The sequence below is a fragment of the Ascaphus truei genome, chromosome 11 (genome assembly GCF_040206685.1).
Source record: "Ascaphus truei isolate aAscTru1 chromosome 11, aAscTru1.hap1, whole genome shotgun sequence".
Taxonomy (NCBI): Eukaryota; Metazoa; Chordata; class Amphibia; order Anura; family Ascaphidae; genus Ascaphus; species Ascaphus truei.
The window spans coordinates 10,856,217-10,871,599 of NC_134493.1; the positions used below are offsets into that span (position 1 = coordinate 10,856,217).

The 15,383-nt window shown below is 45.1% G+C and overlaps 1 protein-coding gene across 2 annotated transcripts in view; it reads right to left on the reverse strand.

The window, feature by feature from the left end:
- The window catches only part of RHBDF1 (rhomboid 5 homolog 1), a 353,037-nt gene that overhangs the window by 187,296 nt on the left and 150,358 nt on the right, over positions 1 to 15,383 (reverse strand). For both annotated transcript variants that reach the window (XM_075565248.1, XM_075565249.1), the window contains exon 3: positions 2,251 to 2,381. In XM_075565248.1, coding sequence (XP_075421363.1) covers positions 2,251 to 2,381 — 131 coding nt within the window. The remainder of the gene's footprint in view (positions 1 to 2,250; positions 2,382 to 15,383) is intronic.

A 15,383-nucleotide genomic window follows, 5' to 3' on the forward strand; every position in this document is an offset into this window, starting at 1 on the left:
ACCACACCTTTAGTATGAAGTACAGTTTTGGTCACCACTCCATAAAAAAAAGATATTATGGAACTGGAAAAAGTACAAATAAGAGAAACCAGATTAATAAGAGGGATGGAAGGTCTCACACAGTGGCGTAGCAAGGCATGTGCAGGCCACAGGAAAACAATGTGCATTGCGTTTGGCCGTGCATGTCCGGCACTTGCATACTGTGCCTGCGTGAGCGGCACAAACTTACTGCGCATGTGCAACTGGCACTTGGCTACTACACATGCACGGTCGGCCCTTGCCGGCTGTTCGTGCACATGTGACGAAGTGGCCAGCAAGTGCTGATCATGCATTGGTGGTAGGCAAATGCCAGTTACACATGCTCAGTAGGCAAGTTCCTATCGCGCTTGCGCAGCCGCAAAGATATGCATTGTTGACCCTTCAGCGCGGACCCCCAAGAACGTGGGCCCCCGGGCTTTGCCCGGGCTATAGCTATGCCCGTGGTATGATGTTTGAGGAGAGGCTAGCTAAAATGACATTTGTATACATTTAAAAAAGAGGCGTCTAAGAGGGATATAATAACTATTTAGAAATATATTCAGGGTAAATACAGGCAACCTTCAAGAGGACAATTTATCCAAAAGGCAGCACAAATGACACAGGGTTATACATTGTAATTGGAGGGAGGGAGATTTCGATAACTTACTAATTGGGCAGGTAAATGGCTGATGAGGTTTAATACAGATAAATGTAAGGTTGTGCATTTGGGAAAAAAGAATAAACAGGCGACTTACAAATTAAATGGGGATAAATTGGGGGAATCCTTGATGGAGAAGGATTTAGGAGTGCTTGTAGACAGCAGGCTTAGCAATAGTGCCCAATGTCATGCAGTAGCTGCAAAGGCAAACAAGATCTTATCTTGCATTAAACGGGCAATGGATGGAAGGGAAGTAAATATAATTATGTCCCTTTACAAAGCATTAGCACGACCACACCTTCAGTATGGAGTATAATTTTGGGCACCACTCCTTAGAAAATACATTATGGAACTAGAGAAAGTGCAGAGAAGAGAAACCAAATTAATAACGGGGTAACGGGGGTGGACAATCTAACTTATGAGGAGAGGCTAGCTAAATTAGATTTATTTACATTAGAAAAGAGGCGTCTAAGAGGGGATATGATAACTATATACAAATATATTCAGGGACCGTACAAGTGGCTTTCAAAAGAATTATTCATCCCAAGGGAAAGGACTTGGGATCATCCATTAAGGTTGGAGGAAAGGAGATTTCATCATAAACAAAGGAAACGGTTCTTTATAGTAAGTAAGGACAGTTAAAGATGTGAAAATCATTACCCATGGAGACTGTGATGGCAGATACAATAGATTTGTTCAAAAAAAATGTTGGACATCTTTTTAGAAAGGAACGGTATACAGGGATATACCAAATAAGTAAACATGGGAATAATGTTGATCCAGGGATTAATCCGATTGCCAATTCTTGGAGTCAGACAATATTTTTTTTTCCACCTTACGAGATATCATTGGATGATATTTTACTTGGGTTTTTGTTTGCCTTCCTCTGAATCAATATACTGTAAGTACGGATATAGGTAAAGTATCTGTCGTCTAAATTTATCATACTGTAGGTTGAACTTGATGGACGCAAATCTTTTTTCAACCTCATCTACTATCTATGTAACTATGTAACAGCAACAAAGGAAAGGGTTCTTTACAGTAAGGGTAGTTAAAATGTGGAATTTATTACCCATGGAGACTGTGATGTATAAAAGTATCTAAAAATAAAATGTTAAACTGTCAGTATTTCCATGATAAACAGAAGCTGAGGACATATTTTACAATCCTTACCTAATGTATTTTGGTGATAAGAATGTTTATCAGTCTTCAAAAGTGTTAGCTTAGCGTTGTTCCTTTGTTTGAAAAGTACAATAATTACCAAACAACCTAATATGCTTGAATTCAGGTGTTCCTGACAAGAAGCAATACATAGTCATTTTTCTCAAGACAAAAATAAGACACCAACTTTGAGGGTGATGTAATTTTGAAGCCAATTATACTGTACTGAACTGCAGCTTTAAACTCGTAGAAATATATGGATATTTAAAGCACACTGAATAAATTAATGTATATTTTGTGATTAATACTACATAAGTTCTTTCTTTTCAAGAGAAGCCCCATTGTTGTGTGCTGAGTACATTCTTGTTTGTTGCATAGTTTAAAGACAATCATGCATACTATTTTATTTGTACCTTTTTATGGTCTGGGTGATTGAGGTCTGTCGTTGTAAAATTGGCCGCTTCTGTTCATTCGGAGGTGAAGGAATACGAGTGTTTTCAGCCGGCATGCTCACACTGCGTAAGAATCCTTGACGTTTAAATGGCTGCAAAGAGAGTGGAGGAAAATGGGCATAGTTTTATTGCCAAGCTACAACTGCTAAAACCATGAACATAAACAAAAAAAAAGACTATTATATTATGAATTGCATTTATATGGTAGACTCAAGACTCAAAGAGGGTGACAATTGAGGGCTTTTTTCTATATATGCCCAAATGGCCTCTTCTGACCGTTTTTGGGCAAAAAATCCCAATAGTTTTAATTGGGGAGTGTGACAGGGTCTTTCCCTGGTTTAAAAAGGCAGCACACATAAAGACTGTCTGTAGCTGATGACTCCAGCAGGGAACTAGTGTCAATTAGTTATTCTCCACCTGGCTCAGCAGGCAGGTTTAACTGCATGGATCTCTGTAGAACAGGGGAGGTGTGTGCTGACAAAGAGATCCCAAGTAACCAGACCCTTTATTCCCGGACACAGCGTTCCCTGGAACCCGCCACAGGCTGCATCCAATGGAAACCAACCCACACCCAGAGACTGATATAAAGAGCTCCCTGCTGACAGGTACTTCTTTGGAATTTAGGGTCAGAGGTTGACAAGAGGCATTGCCTCTCAGGCCTGCAGGGACTGGGAAGTGTGAGTCAGTTAATACAAAGGGATAGGCATGTTTGATTTGTTTTTGCTGACTTGAAGCGGTATTGTTTGAAGCTATGGGCTAAATAAATGCCACTGTTTATTTCCCCAATCTATGTCTCCCTGGTTATACCTCTGCACTCGTCTCCTACAGGGGATTTCAACCAAAAATGTCTGGAGGGACCGATTTAGCATAGAGAACAGGCACTGATACCAGGGAGAAGGAGCGGCTCAGTGAGTAACGACACTGACTGTTAACAATGACACTGAGTTTGAATCAGGGGAACTTGGTTAAATTCCCGGTCCAGCTCCCTCTGACCTTGCGCAAAACACTATCTACCTGTGCCTCAGGCACCAAAAACATAGATTGTAAGCTTGTCTGGGTAGGGACTGTGTCTGTACAAAAGTCCAATGTGCAGCATACCGTGCACTATACTGTAATTCTGAAGTACTTTGAGTCCCAATGGAGAAAGTGTAATAAGATGTGTCCTGCCACCGTTTGTTGTTTTCAGTTAGGAACGTGCCATTAAGCAAGTGCCAGTAGTAAAGGCCCTCAATAGTTCTAACTATTAAAAAGGAGGAAGCATGCTGTCATGAGGGAGACTCCAGGAGCGGGCAGGACCTCGGTGGCTGGAAAAGCGGGGAGCAGGCAAGACTCATGGGGGTCACAGGCAGATGGCAGATAGCATGGTTGAGGATCATAGGTAGAGGTCGGAGGCAGGCAGCAGGTGGCGTGGTCAGGGTCACAGGCAGAGGTCAGCAGCAGGAAGGCAGGCCGGGCAGGGAAGCAGGAACAGGACTGGAACTCAGGAATAGCACTGGGACTATGGAACAAGACTGCAATTTGCTAGTAGGAAACAGACTGGGGCAAGCTAGTTCAATAGCAAGGGCCTTCAATTAATGTAACCAGAACTCAAAACAGGAACAAAACAGAAACAGGGCAGAAGCAGAAGGATTCTGGACACAAACAAAACAAAAGTCAAGGAAGCACAGGAAACAGGAAACTATAAGGACAGGCCGAGACAGAGGACAGGAGCACCAAGATGAGACAGACAGAGGAAACCCAGAGGAGACAGAAACAGCAGCACACCCGGTGGACAGACAAGGAACAGAAATGGAGAACTCCTAAACTGTCAGGATATTTCTGACACATGCTTTTGGTAAAAAGTACTTGGCATAGTAACTCCATATGTTTTGACCGGCCTTGTGCGTTCCTAATGAAATAAGTATGGAGAAAGTATGGAGAACACAGTAGCGGCTTGCTAACTCAGGAGCCCAAAGTGTACGCAATAAGGGCTTAGTTTCAATCAAGTAACCAGCACAGTATGTCTGTGAAGCATTTTTGACAGCTGTCAAATAAAGCACTCTTTTGTTTATAAAAGTTCCTGGTGCCCACCCTTTTTGTTTGTAACTTAATTTTTATTGAAGTTTTTCATGGGTGGGGTACAGAAAAGAATAAGGGATGGGGAAGAGTGATACAGAAATCATAAGTGTGGGAGGGGGGGGTCCGTACATATTGCATACACTGGCGACACACTTTATTCGAGCTCGGCTAGTCCCACGAATTCGGGTATACCCGGGTGTATTGAGGTTTGTGACTGTTTTCTGCCCGAGTGCATTGAGTTATTTTCCGGCAGGGATTGAAGCATTTTATTCCCGTTGGCTGCAATACTGCACACTACATATATATATATACTGCATTACAATTCATGAATTTATGCCATCTGGTAGACACGCGAAGCATTGCAGCCTATTAAATCCTAATCATTATCATTTAACAGATCAGCCGCCCATCAGCCAGGCATGAACCCAGGCTGGGAAGGCAAATGCAACGGGGCTTGTCAGAGGTGAGGAGCGGCGCATTCCAGGTATCTGCCAGGTACATACCGGGTATTTGCTCGAATAAAGTGTGTCGGTGCAGTACATCACAAGATATGGATTTCATATGTTACTTAGCTGATCTCTCGTGTCTGACCTTTACACTGGGGCGCTCAAAAATTAGGCCTCACATGAGTTTGTCTCTTGGTACCGTGTGGTGTGGTAGCTTAAAGTAGTCTGGCCCCTCAATGGTCCTGGGACAGCCTCGTTTTAACGATTTCTCCTGGGACAGTACTCATGGGTTTGAGTGAAGGCACCTTTCTATACCTAACGGGCTCTCTGAGACTCGCTTTCTGGAATAACTATAGCAGGACTGACCTAGTGTCTATGCCTTGTATACCCGCTGAATTAATTTAGATAGGGCGAGGATTCCTGACTGCTTCCATACTGCAGTCAATTCACATCTGGTTGCCGTGGAGATGTGGGAGACCAGTCTGTTCTCCTGCCTAGATATGGCGTCAGATGACCTGTTTAGTAGGAAGAGCCAGGGATCCATATAGAAATCAACTTGTAGGATTCGCTGGGTCAATATTCTCACATTTTGCCATAGTGCTGATACCCTGGGGCAGGTCCACCACATGTGGATGAAAAGAGGCCTGGCCTCCACATCCCTTTGGGCAGTCTGGGGGGTAGCCCGGATAAACCTGGAAAGAATCTGGGGCATTAGGTACCACCTTATAAGTACTTTGTACCCATTTTCCCTGATTACCGTGGAGATAGAACACTTGGCTACTGCTAGGAGTATATCGTCCCAGGAGTCTGCGTCAATTTCCTCTCCCAGGTCATTTTCCCATTGGGTCATATATTTTAATTTTGTGTGGGCATGGATGGGGAACCCAACTACTGTTCCGTATATATGGGAGATAAGCCCTGCTGATACTTCGTCTTTTAGACATTGGGTTTCATATTTTGTAAAGGGATCCTTGGGGGGCTTTGGTAGAAGGCTTTCAGTTGCAGGTACCTAAATATTTCTTTATTCGGCATGTTTTTTTCTTTTGCATATCTGCAAACGGTTTAATTTTCTGATCGGGGCCCAGATCATGAAATCAAAGGAACCCTGCCTCCTTCCATAATAGAAAGCTCCTCTCTGGTGGTCCTGGACTAAAAAGTGGGTTTCCGAATATACTGTAGTGCCGAAGAGTATTCTAAAACAAATCTGGGGCAATCACCAACAAGACCCAGGTACATGCTGGGTACATGCTGGGTACATGCTGGGTACGTGCTGCAACATTTCAGTGCCATTTCTGCAGACAGACTAATGGCCCATCGGATTAACTGCGGGGGTCCCTGGCAGTCCCATTCGAACTGAATGGGACTGCCAGGGACCCCTTCTGTGTTAATCCGATGGGCCATTAGTCTCTGCAGAAATGTCACTGAAATGTTGCAGCAAGTACCCAGCATGTACCTGGGTCTTGTTAGTGATAGCCCCAGATTTTCCAAGGCAAGTTTTAGAATACTCGTCGGCGCACCTGTAGGAGTCATCAGGGATTTGGTGGTTGTCAGGTGTTGTTTATGTTTCAGTGACTCCCATAGTCTGAGGGATTGTGTCATTGTTGGCAGATCTAAGGTGACTGTACTTTTTGGATATTGGTATCCATAGTAGGTTTTGGAGATTATACGGTTAGGATAATGAGCTCTCCAGTTCGGTCCATCTCCTAGAGAGGTGGTTAGAGTGCCAGAAGGTCAACTGGCTCAGCTGGGTGGCCCTGTAATATGAGATGAGGCATGGCACGGCCAGGCCTCCTGCTTTATTGGGTATCATAATTATCTGTCTCCTGATTCTGGGCCTTTTTTTTTTTACCCCAGATGAACCTTGTAATAAGGGATGCACATCAGATATTTCCCTGTGTATCACTGGGATCGACAGCATCTGAAAAAGGTACAGAATCCTCAGGGAGGAGGTTCATCTTTATGCATTGAAATCGCCCTATCCAAGACACATTGTAGTCGGTCCATGCCCCTAAGTCATCTCCTAGGGTCTTCAGAAGCCTGAGGTAATTCTCCCTATATAGAGTATTGTAATTATTTGTAATGTTCACGCCCAGATATTTTATGAATGAAGATTGCCACTTAAAATCAAAATGCAGTTCCAATAGTTTAACTGAGGAGTGCGGGATATTGATATTGAGGGCCTGTGATTTACTATTGTTTATTTTGAACCCTGAGATTGAATTGAACCTTTCCATGGTAGAGAATAGTACCAAGAGTGTTCAGAGGGCTAGAGATTGTGTGAAAGATATCGTCCGTGAATAGCGAAAAAAAGGTGATGTAGAGTAGCGCTAATGATGTGGTAATGAGTAATAAACTCTAAATAAGAGTAGCCCCTATGGGGTCTGAGGCAGCCTGGTGGAACACTGATAGTACAATCAGAGATGAAACAGAGACAAAGAGAGAGATACCGGCGCTTAATAAGTCCAATTAGGTGTTAGTCCTGGATATCCAGATGGAATAGTTCAGGTCCCAATGATGACAGCTTATGCAATCTTGTAATCAGGGGGTGACCAGATGTGACTTCATCCGTGTAGTATGAAACATGGAATGAAAAGAACACAGAATTTAGTGCAACAGAGCTAACAAAAAATCACAGACATAGACTCACAAACCAGCACAAACAAGACACACAAACGCAAAGCTGAAAGTAAAAAGTTAGTTTAATACAACTATAAAATAATAAAATGTGGGACGATAGGACACTGAATAAGCCGGTCCGGTGGAGTAAAACTAAATCGCTACTCACAGGACGGCTCTAGAACACAAGCAATGAGCGCCGAAAAGGCGGATGTAATCTGTCCTCCCTGGGCTGAGAAGTTGAAATGGCCGCAACGTTCCTCCATACACCGTGCTCCTCGGGACTGGAAGGTACGTCACCGGATACCGGATACTCCGTCACAGGTAGGCGGGACTCTCGGCGGGATTTTCGAGCGGAGATTCTTCTTAATTCTGCTCCAGGGGATCAGCACTCAGCACTCAGCTCTCTTGGACGATTTGATGTGAAGAGAGCTAAGTGCTGATCCCCTGGAGCAGAATTAAGAAGAATCTCCGCTCGAAAATCCAGCCAAGAGTCCCGCCTACCTGTGACGGAGTATCCGGTATCCGGTGACGTCACTTCCGGGCTCGAGGAGCACGGTGTATGGAGGAACGTTGCGGCCATTTCAACTTCTCAGCCCAGGGAGGACAGATTACATCTGCCTTTTCGGCGCTCATTGCTTGTGTTCTAGAGCCGTCCTGTAAGTAGCGATTTAGTTTTACTCCACCGGACCGGCTTATTCAGTGTCCTATCGTCCCACATTTTATTATTTTATAGTTGTATTAAACTAACTTTTTACTTTCAGCTTTGCGTTTGTGTGTCTTGTTTGTGCTGGTTTGTGAGTCTATGTCTGTGATTTTTTGTTAGCTCTGTTGCACTAAATTCTGTGTTCTTTTCATTCCATGTTTCATACTACATGGATGAAGTCACATCTGGTCACCCCCTGATTACAAGATTGCTTAAGCTGTCATCATTGGGACCTGAACTATTCCATCTGGATATCCAGGACTAACACCTAATTGGACTTATTAGGTGCCGGTATCTCTCTCTTTGTCCATGAATAGCGCTATCTTGTAGGAATGGTTCTTCACCTGGATCCCTGATATATTTGGATTTTTTCTAATACATGCTGCAAGCGGTTCCATTCACAGGGCAAACAGCAAGGGTGAGAGCGGGCATCATTGCCGTGTTCCACTCATTATGGGGAAGCGATCCGAACGGAACCCCTGGCAAATCACCTTCACCGTTGGCCCCATGTACAGCGCCATGACTGCTTGGAGGAAAGGGCCGTTAAATCCGAAGGCATGTAAAGTCCTCTCCAGATACACCCAGTCTATGCGATCGAACACTTTTTATGCGTCTAGAATCAGAACCATGGAGGGGATTTTTTTTTTGGAGGCTAAGACTATCAAATCTATAGTTCTCCACGTGTTGTCCGAGGCTTGCCTTCCTGGAATAAATCCCACCTAATCAGGGTGGACTAGGGAAGGTAGTAATTTGTTTATTCTGTTTGCGAAAATCTTGGAATACATTTTAAGATCAATGTTAATTAGGGAAATGGGTCTGTAACTCGCGCAGTTGGTCGGGTCCTTTCCTTCTTTATGTATTAGAGTGATGGACGCCTGCAGCATATTGGTGGGGAACTGAGACTCAGTGAATATTGAATTAAAAAGCGCTAGAATATGTGGGGCTAGGATATGGCACATTTTTTCTAATAGATTTTAGAAAAGCCATCTGGGCCTGGGACTTTTGAGGGTTTCAGATTCTTGATTACAAATAATAATTCCTCCAGATCTATTTTCTTGCCTAGTTTGTTATATTGTCTAAATTGGAGATGTAGGGGAGTTCAGCTTCCTTGGGGAAGTTTTCTATTTTTGTTGAGGTTTTTGCATTGTGATGTGTTTTTGCTCCCATCGTATAGGGAAGAGTAGTATGGCATAAATTATTTGCTTATTAGTAGGGGGCTAGATGTGAGAAGGCCAGATTTTTGTCTAATAGCTTGGATAGATTCGTTCTCCAGTTTTTACTTCAATTTTGCTGCAACATTGTTCCAGATTTGTTGGACCTCGTAGAACCTGCTTTTGGACTAGTTCAGGGAGTTCTCCGCTTGAGACGTCAAAAGCAGGTTCAGCCCCAGTTTTGCCTCATTGAGGCTTCCCAGCATTAGGCTGTTTCCGTTTCTCTGATGGGCCCTGGTGAGATCCGCAATCCTAACTTTAGCTGCCCTAATTTTATCTTCCCTCTCTCTCTCTTCCTTCCTGGGGCCAGGCTGATAAAGCCTACATCTCATGGTGACTTTATGTGCCTCCCACAGGGTGAATGGTGAGTACACGCTGCCCGCATTGGTCTTGAAATAAGAGGCTATGTCTTCCTCCACTAGGTCTCTTAGCTCAGGAACACTCAAGAGGGACTCGTTCAGCATCCTTTGAGCGTTTAGTGGGCGGGTAATTAGACCTGAGCACCGGGCATCTACTGGGGCATGGTCCGACCAAGAGAACACATGTATCTTGGCATGCGATATACTGGGGATTAGTCTTGTCGGGACAAAGAAGTAGACTATTCGCTAATAAGAGGCATGTGGTGCAGAGAAAAATGTGAAGTCTTTGGCAAAGGGGAACAGTTCTCTCAATATATCACATAACTGCAGATACTTGAGCCCTTTGTGTAGGACTCTAGTGTCCTCCTTCCTACGGCTTGTTTGGGGGCCTGTTTTGTCCATCTACGGGCTTATTGTCAAATTGAGGTTTCCTCCCAGCAATATCTGCCCCACCGCTACCTTCCCCAGGATATTGAAAAATCTGAAAAAATGTTGTATTGTGCACTGTAGTAGAAAAAGCAGCACTAAAGGATTAGTCAGATAATGAATTTCATATTTGGATAATTAACCCCTTCAGTAGATATTGGTGTAAAGAAAAGAACTGTCCCAAAAGATGTATGACTGGTATACTATAATCCCACATAACACAGTAGTAAGGATATGATAATAGACACCTGCCGGTGACCAGTACTAATAAACATTCAATTCCATGGAACAGTATAATAACATCAATTCAATGTCCAAATGAAGGTATAGACCAACTGGAATAAACTCACATGGGATGAATGTCCATGATCTGAAGTAAGTCCAATGTGTCCAGGGGTTAAGTGTGCCTCCGTCTGTAGATTGACATGATCAAAAAGTAGGAAAAAACGGAGTACTACATCCAGTACAGGCAAGCCAGTAAATAACAACAAGAGTGCGTTCCCACAATGAAAATTTAAAAAAAATGTTTTTTTGTTTGTATTTTTGATCCATTAAATTAGCTTTAATTTTCATTGTGGGAACGCACGCTTGTTGTTATTTACTGGCTTGCCAGTACTGGATGTAGTGCTCCGTTTTTTCCTCCTTTTTGATCGTATTGAAAAATCTGGACAGAAATTTGGCGCTGGCCTCGTTGGGTGTATATGTTTGCTAATGTTAGGTCCTGTCCATGGAGTGAACCTGCCACAATCAGGATTCTGCCTTTCCTTTCTGCCCTCACTGTAGTGGACTTGAAGGGGGTGGCGTTCTTTATTAATATGGAGACACCTCTTTTTTTGTGTGTCTCCTGAAGTAGAATTATGTCTGCTTTTAGTCTTTTGTAGTCGGGTGTCTCTTACATGGGTTATTAAAGCCTTTCATGTTGTGAGAAATAATGTTCAGTGACATTGAAAGGGGAATAGGGCCGCCTCTTCAGAGTCTCTATATATTGCAACCGTCTCAAGGTTGGTTTGATGAGAGAAAGTAACCTGTCAGTGGGTAAAAAGAGAACTGTAATGGGGCGAGAGGGGGGAGGAAGGGATGGAAAAAAAGGCTGTGCGGGATGCCCTGGCTGGGCACTGACCGAGGCCTGTGGTCCTTTGGTAACTTGGAATAGGGGGGTGCCAAGGCGGGGTTCGAGGTTCACACGGGGAACCGTGTTCCTCGGTTGGAGTTGCATCTCGGGGAACTAAGGCTGACTGCACGTAGTTCAACCGTCCCGGGAACTTAGCAGAATGTAGGACACAGCCAACATTAGTAAAGTACAAGACATATTCAAACTTAGAGTAGAGAACATAACCAAACTTAACATAGTATAAATCAGAGTATATGGTGAAATGGGTGCTCCAGAGATGGTGGAACCTCAAACATAAGTGTCCATAATAATTGATCAGGACTAACGGGCAGAATAAATAACGGAGTGGGTATAATGATGAAATGTGATGTGTGAGTCACTAAAACACCCGTCTCCTGAAGGTAACAAACTGGGATGCTGAAAAGCACGCTAATGTGACCTCATTGGAGACCTAACAGTGCTATCAATAGTACTCATCCATAGAAATCACAAATTGAATAATGAAATAAATCTTACCCACTCCATCTGTCCTTAATAGTCCTGCATGGTAAACCCAGATGGCGTGCAATCTGTGAGAAGTAGTCCAGCGAAAGAAGAGAGCAAAAACAGTGCGCTGCCAGGGAGTCAGGTGGTGGAAAAATATAAAAGTCTATTTATTCAGCAACACTCAGTAACATAATCCCAATAGGGTGAGACAAAAACTCCTACGCGTTTCGGACCATAGGGGTCCTTTATCAAGGAGTGATAAAAGACCCCTATGGTCCAAAACGCGTAGGAGTTTTTGTCTCACCCTATTGGGGTTATGTTACTGAGTGTTACTGAATAAATAGACTTTTATATTTTTCCACCACCTGACTCCCTGGCAGTGCACTGTTTTTGCTCTCTGCTTCTTTCACTAGTATAAATCAGAACCACGCTCAGAACTTTTTTTTTTTGTTGAGGAAAGGAGAAGGGTCAGGCCGGGATAAGCTTGAGGTACTCACGTGGGCCCAGAAAGCTAGACCGCTTCCTCTTCCCAATCAGTTCAGGCCTTCTTCTGTTGGGCTCTCGTGGAGCCCGCAATCTCCCAGCTCGGGTGCGTGCGTCTGGGAGGGGTTGCCTCCTCCTCCGCGGCCCCTGGCTCCAGACCCAGGTCCTCCAGGAACGTGGGGGTCCCGCCGGATCTCTCAGCTTATGAGCTTTGCCTCCCCTGATCACCAGGAGGCGAAAGGGTAAGGCCCATCTATATCTGATTCCCCGATCACTCAGCACCGCCGTCACCGGTCTCAGAGCTCTTCTCCTTGCGAGGCTGGTCGGGACAGGTCCTGATAAACCTGGGGCTGGATTCCTTCAATGGTAATGTTCCCGGTTCCTCACGGTGCTGAGTGGAAGGCTTCTTTTACTTTGAAGAAGTGGAAGCGGATGATGACGTCTCGCAGGGGTCCCGACGGGCCTGGGCTGGCCGGAGGGCTCGATGACAGCGGTCGAGCAGTAGATTGGCTTCTCATCTCTCCGGCAGCATGGTCGTCAGCCATCTTGAGATGAAGGCCTCTGGCTCCAGCTCCGGTTCTGGCAGGCGTCTCCCTCTTAAGTTATTCCGCTGCTCGCGATTATGCATTTCCTCGTGCTGGTATGACAGGTCATCCACGCGTTCTCTTAATTCTTCGGTCACTTTTACCCAGTCTTCTTGGCTCTTGATCATTTCGACTAGTTTCCATTCCATCAAATCAGTTGTCTCCCCCAATGAGGACACTTTTTTCACCTCTCCTTCCTCATTTTTTAGGAGCGCTCTCAGGTTCCCGTAGAGTTATGGGAAGTCTTGTTCGGTGACTTGGGTGTAGTTTGGGAGTTATGGCATTTCATTGGGCTGCTGCTCCGTGTTCAAGCCGCCATCGGGGGTAGGCCCTGTAGGTCGCGCTGGAGAGTGTCCCCTTGCTTCTGAAAGTAGGAGCCCAGGGCACCCATGGCTTTTTTTTGTTGAGGAGGCTGTTTTGGAGCCATCGCAGGTTGCTAATGGAAAAGCTCAGAGAAGTTTGGTACAGCTTTGGTTGTGAAAATCTTGCTTAAAATTGCTTTTAAGTCCCTGTTGGGGCGGAGATCATCCTTCATGCAAACATCAGCTCCAGGGCCCGTGGATGTGCCATGTAGGTATGTTTTGGGGGTGCTGTGGTAGCTTTTCTTTTTCACTGGCCCCTTTGATCTATATCATTTGGGACTAAGGGACTTGTCTCCTCTCTCTGTGGATGTCTGGAAGACACTCTGTCTCCTCCTTCACTTCGTACGGCAGTTAGTTAGTCCTCAGACCCTTCTGTTCAATTCGCCTCTTCTGCGCGCCTCCACCTGAGGTAGACTCTCGCTTTTGTGGTGGACCCAGAGATTTGTATGTAGGCCAACGCTTTGTGTGCTTTCTGCACTATGCGGATGTCTATGGGGTCAGGTTCTCCCTCTGGAGTTTGATTTGGGTTGCTTCCCCCCCTTGGGTGTGCAGGTTATAGGGCTCTCTCCTTCCTCCCTTTACTCAGTAGTGGTTTCACCTCCCAGTGGCTAGTTTGAGTCCCGGTTCAGGCACGCTTCAGTTGCGTGGGTGTGGTGGCCATTTTGTGTCCCAGGGACTTGGAGTCACCACTCAGCAGGGGACCAGGGTTGAGGACAAGCAAACTGACCCGATCACCTGGCCTTATTCGGGAGACACACGATAGGCGAGACTGGAACCGGCTCGGACCGTTCCAACACTCCCTGGTTGTATTTGTGGCCCGCCTCTCACCATCTAGCGTCGACCATTTTGTTAGGTGCTCGCACGAGGGGTTGTCTGACCCTCACCTGCTTTCAGATGCTATATTTATTAGGAGGTTACTTATACTCTTTACATCCTTCACAGCTAAACCTTCATTTTAATTCTTTGATGTTTTTTATCCCTTTGTTTTGACCTATTTCATAATTTCCAGACTGCATACACAAGATAAAAACTATGCACCAAGCCTGTTACACACATACAAAAAGCACAGGGCAATACCAGCACCATTCACCCTTTTCACTGTCATGTTTGATAATGTGCAGAAGTGATGTACCAAGTACCCGAAAATTACCCGGTACCCGGCATACCCGGCACTATTTTAACTACCCAGAAAATACCCGGACCTGGCACCAGGGGGCTGGACCTGGTCCCAGGTAATTTCCTTCCTGCTCTGCTCCCTTGGTCCTCCTCTTGGAGCATGGCAGGAGCAGAGCATCAGAACACTTACCTGCAGCTGGCGATGGAGGGTGAGGAGGACCACAGCGACATCGTAGGAGCAGCGGCAGACATCCTGGTGGCGATGCCAGCAGAGGACATCATAATTGAGCCAGTGGGAGCAGCGGAACACATCCTATCACAGCTGATGCCGCTGCTCCCACGATGTCGCCATTGTCCTCCTCACTCTCTCCACAGCGCTCCTGACCCTCCTCCTCCTCACTCTCCGCAGCGCTCCTCACCCTCCTCCACCGGCTGCAGGTAAGCCAAAGCTACCCGGCCGAGTACCTGGCCCGCAAATTTCCCCTGATACCCGGGATTCGGTAATCCTTAGGACCCGGCACAACACTAATATGCAGCCTTGCAGTGTGTACCTTTTGGACACATACATTCCAAGGGGGTCTGATTTATCAAGGCCTTTTTTGAGCAAAACCATGGCAATTTCACCATGCACCTACAGTGGCTTTCAGAAGTATTCACCCCCTACCAATAATGCCACAAGTTGTTGAATAACAAATAATGTATGTGCATTTTTTTCAAACTAACTAACTGTATTCAAAGATACAAGGCTATAGTGGTTAAACTGAACACTGTTACATGAAGAGAAGGTTAAAGTTCAGCAACAGAAAGCAGCAGTCCAAGCTGCCATTTTTAAATTCTATTTTCCCCCTTTAATACAGTATGTGCATCAATAAATCCACACAATGATAAGTAATTAGCTAAGTTGCCATTCGATCCAATCTACTATGATTGATCGGTGAAGATTCGGCTCAGGGGTTCACTAAATGGCTGTCAGTGAAGCAGAAGAGGACCAAAGATGCAAAGTTCTGTGGGGAAGATCATGTGACCAGACAGTCACTAGATACAATTGGTGCACTGCTAGAGAGAGGTCAGGGCTCAAAAAGGGGTGTGCCAGAGCCTGTTTCAGAAGAGGACGGGGATGTGACTTTGTA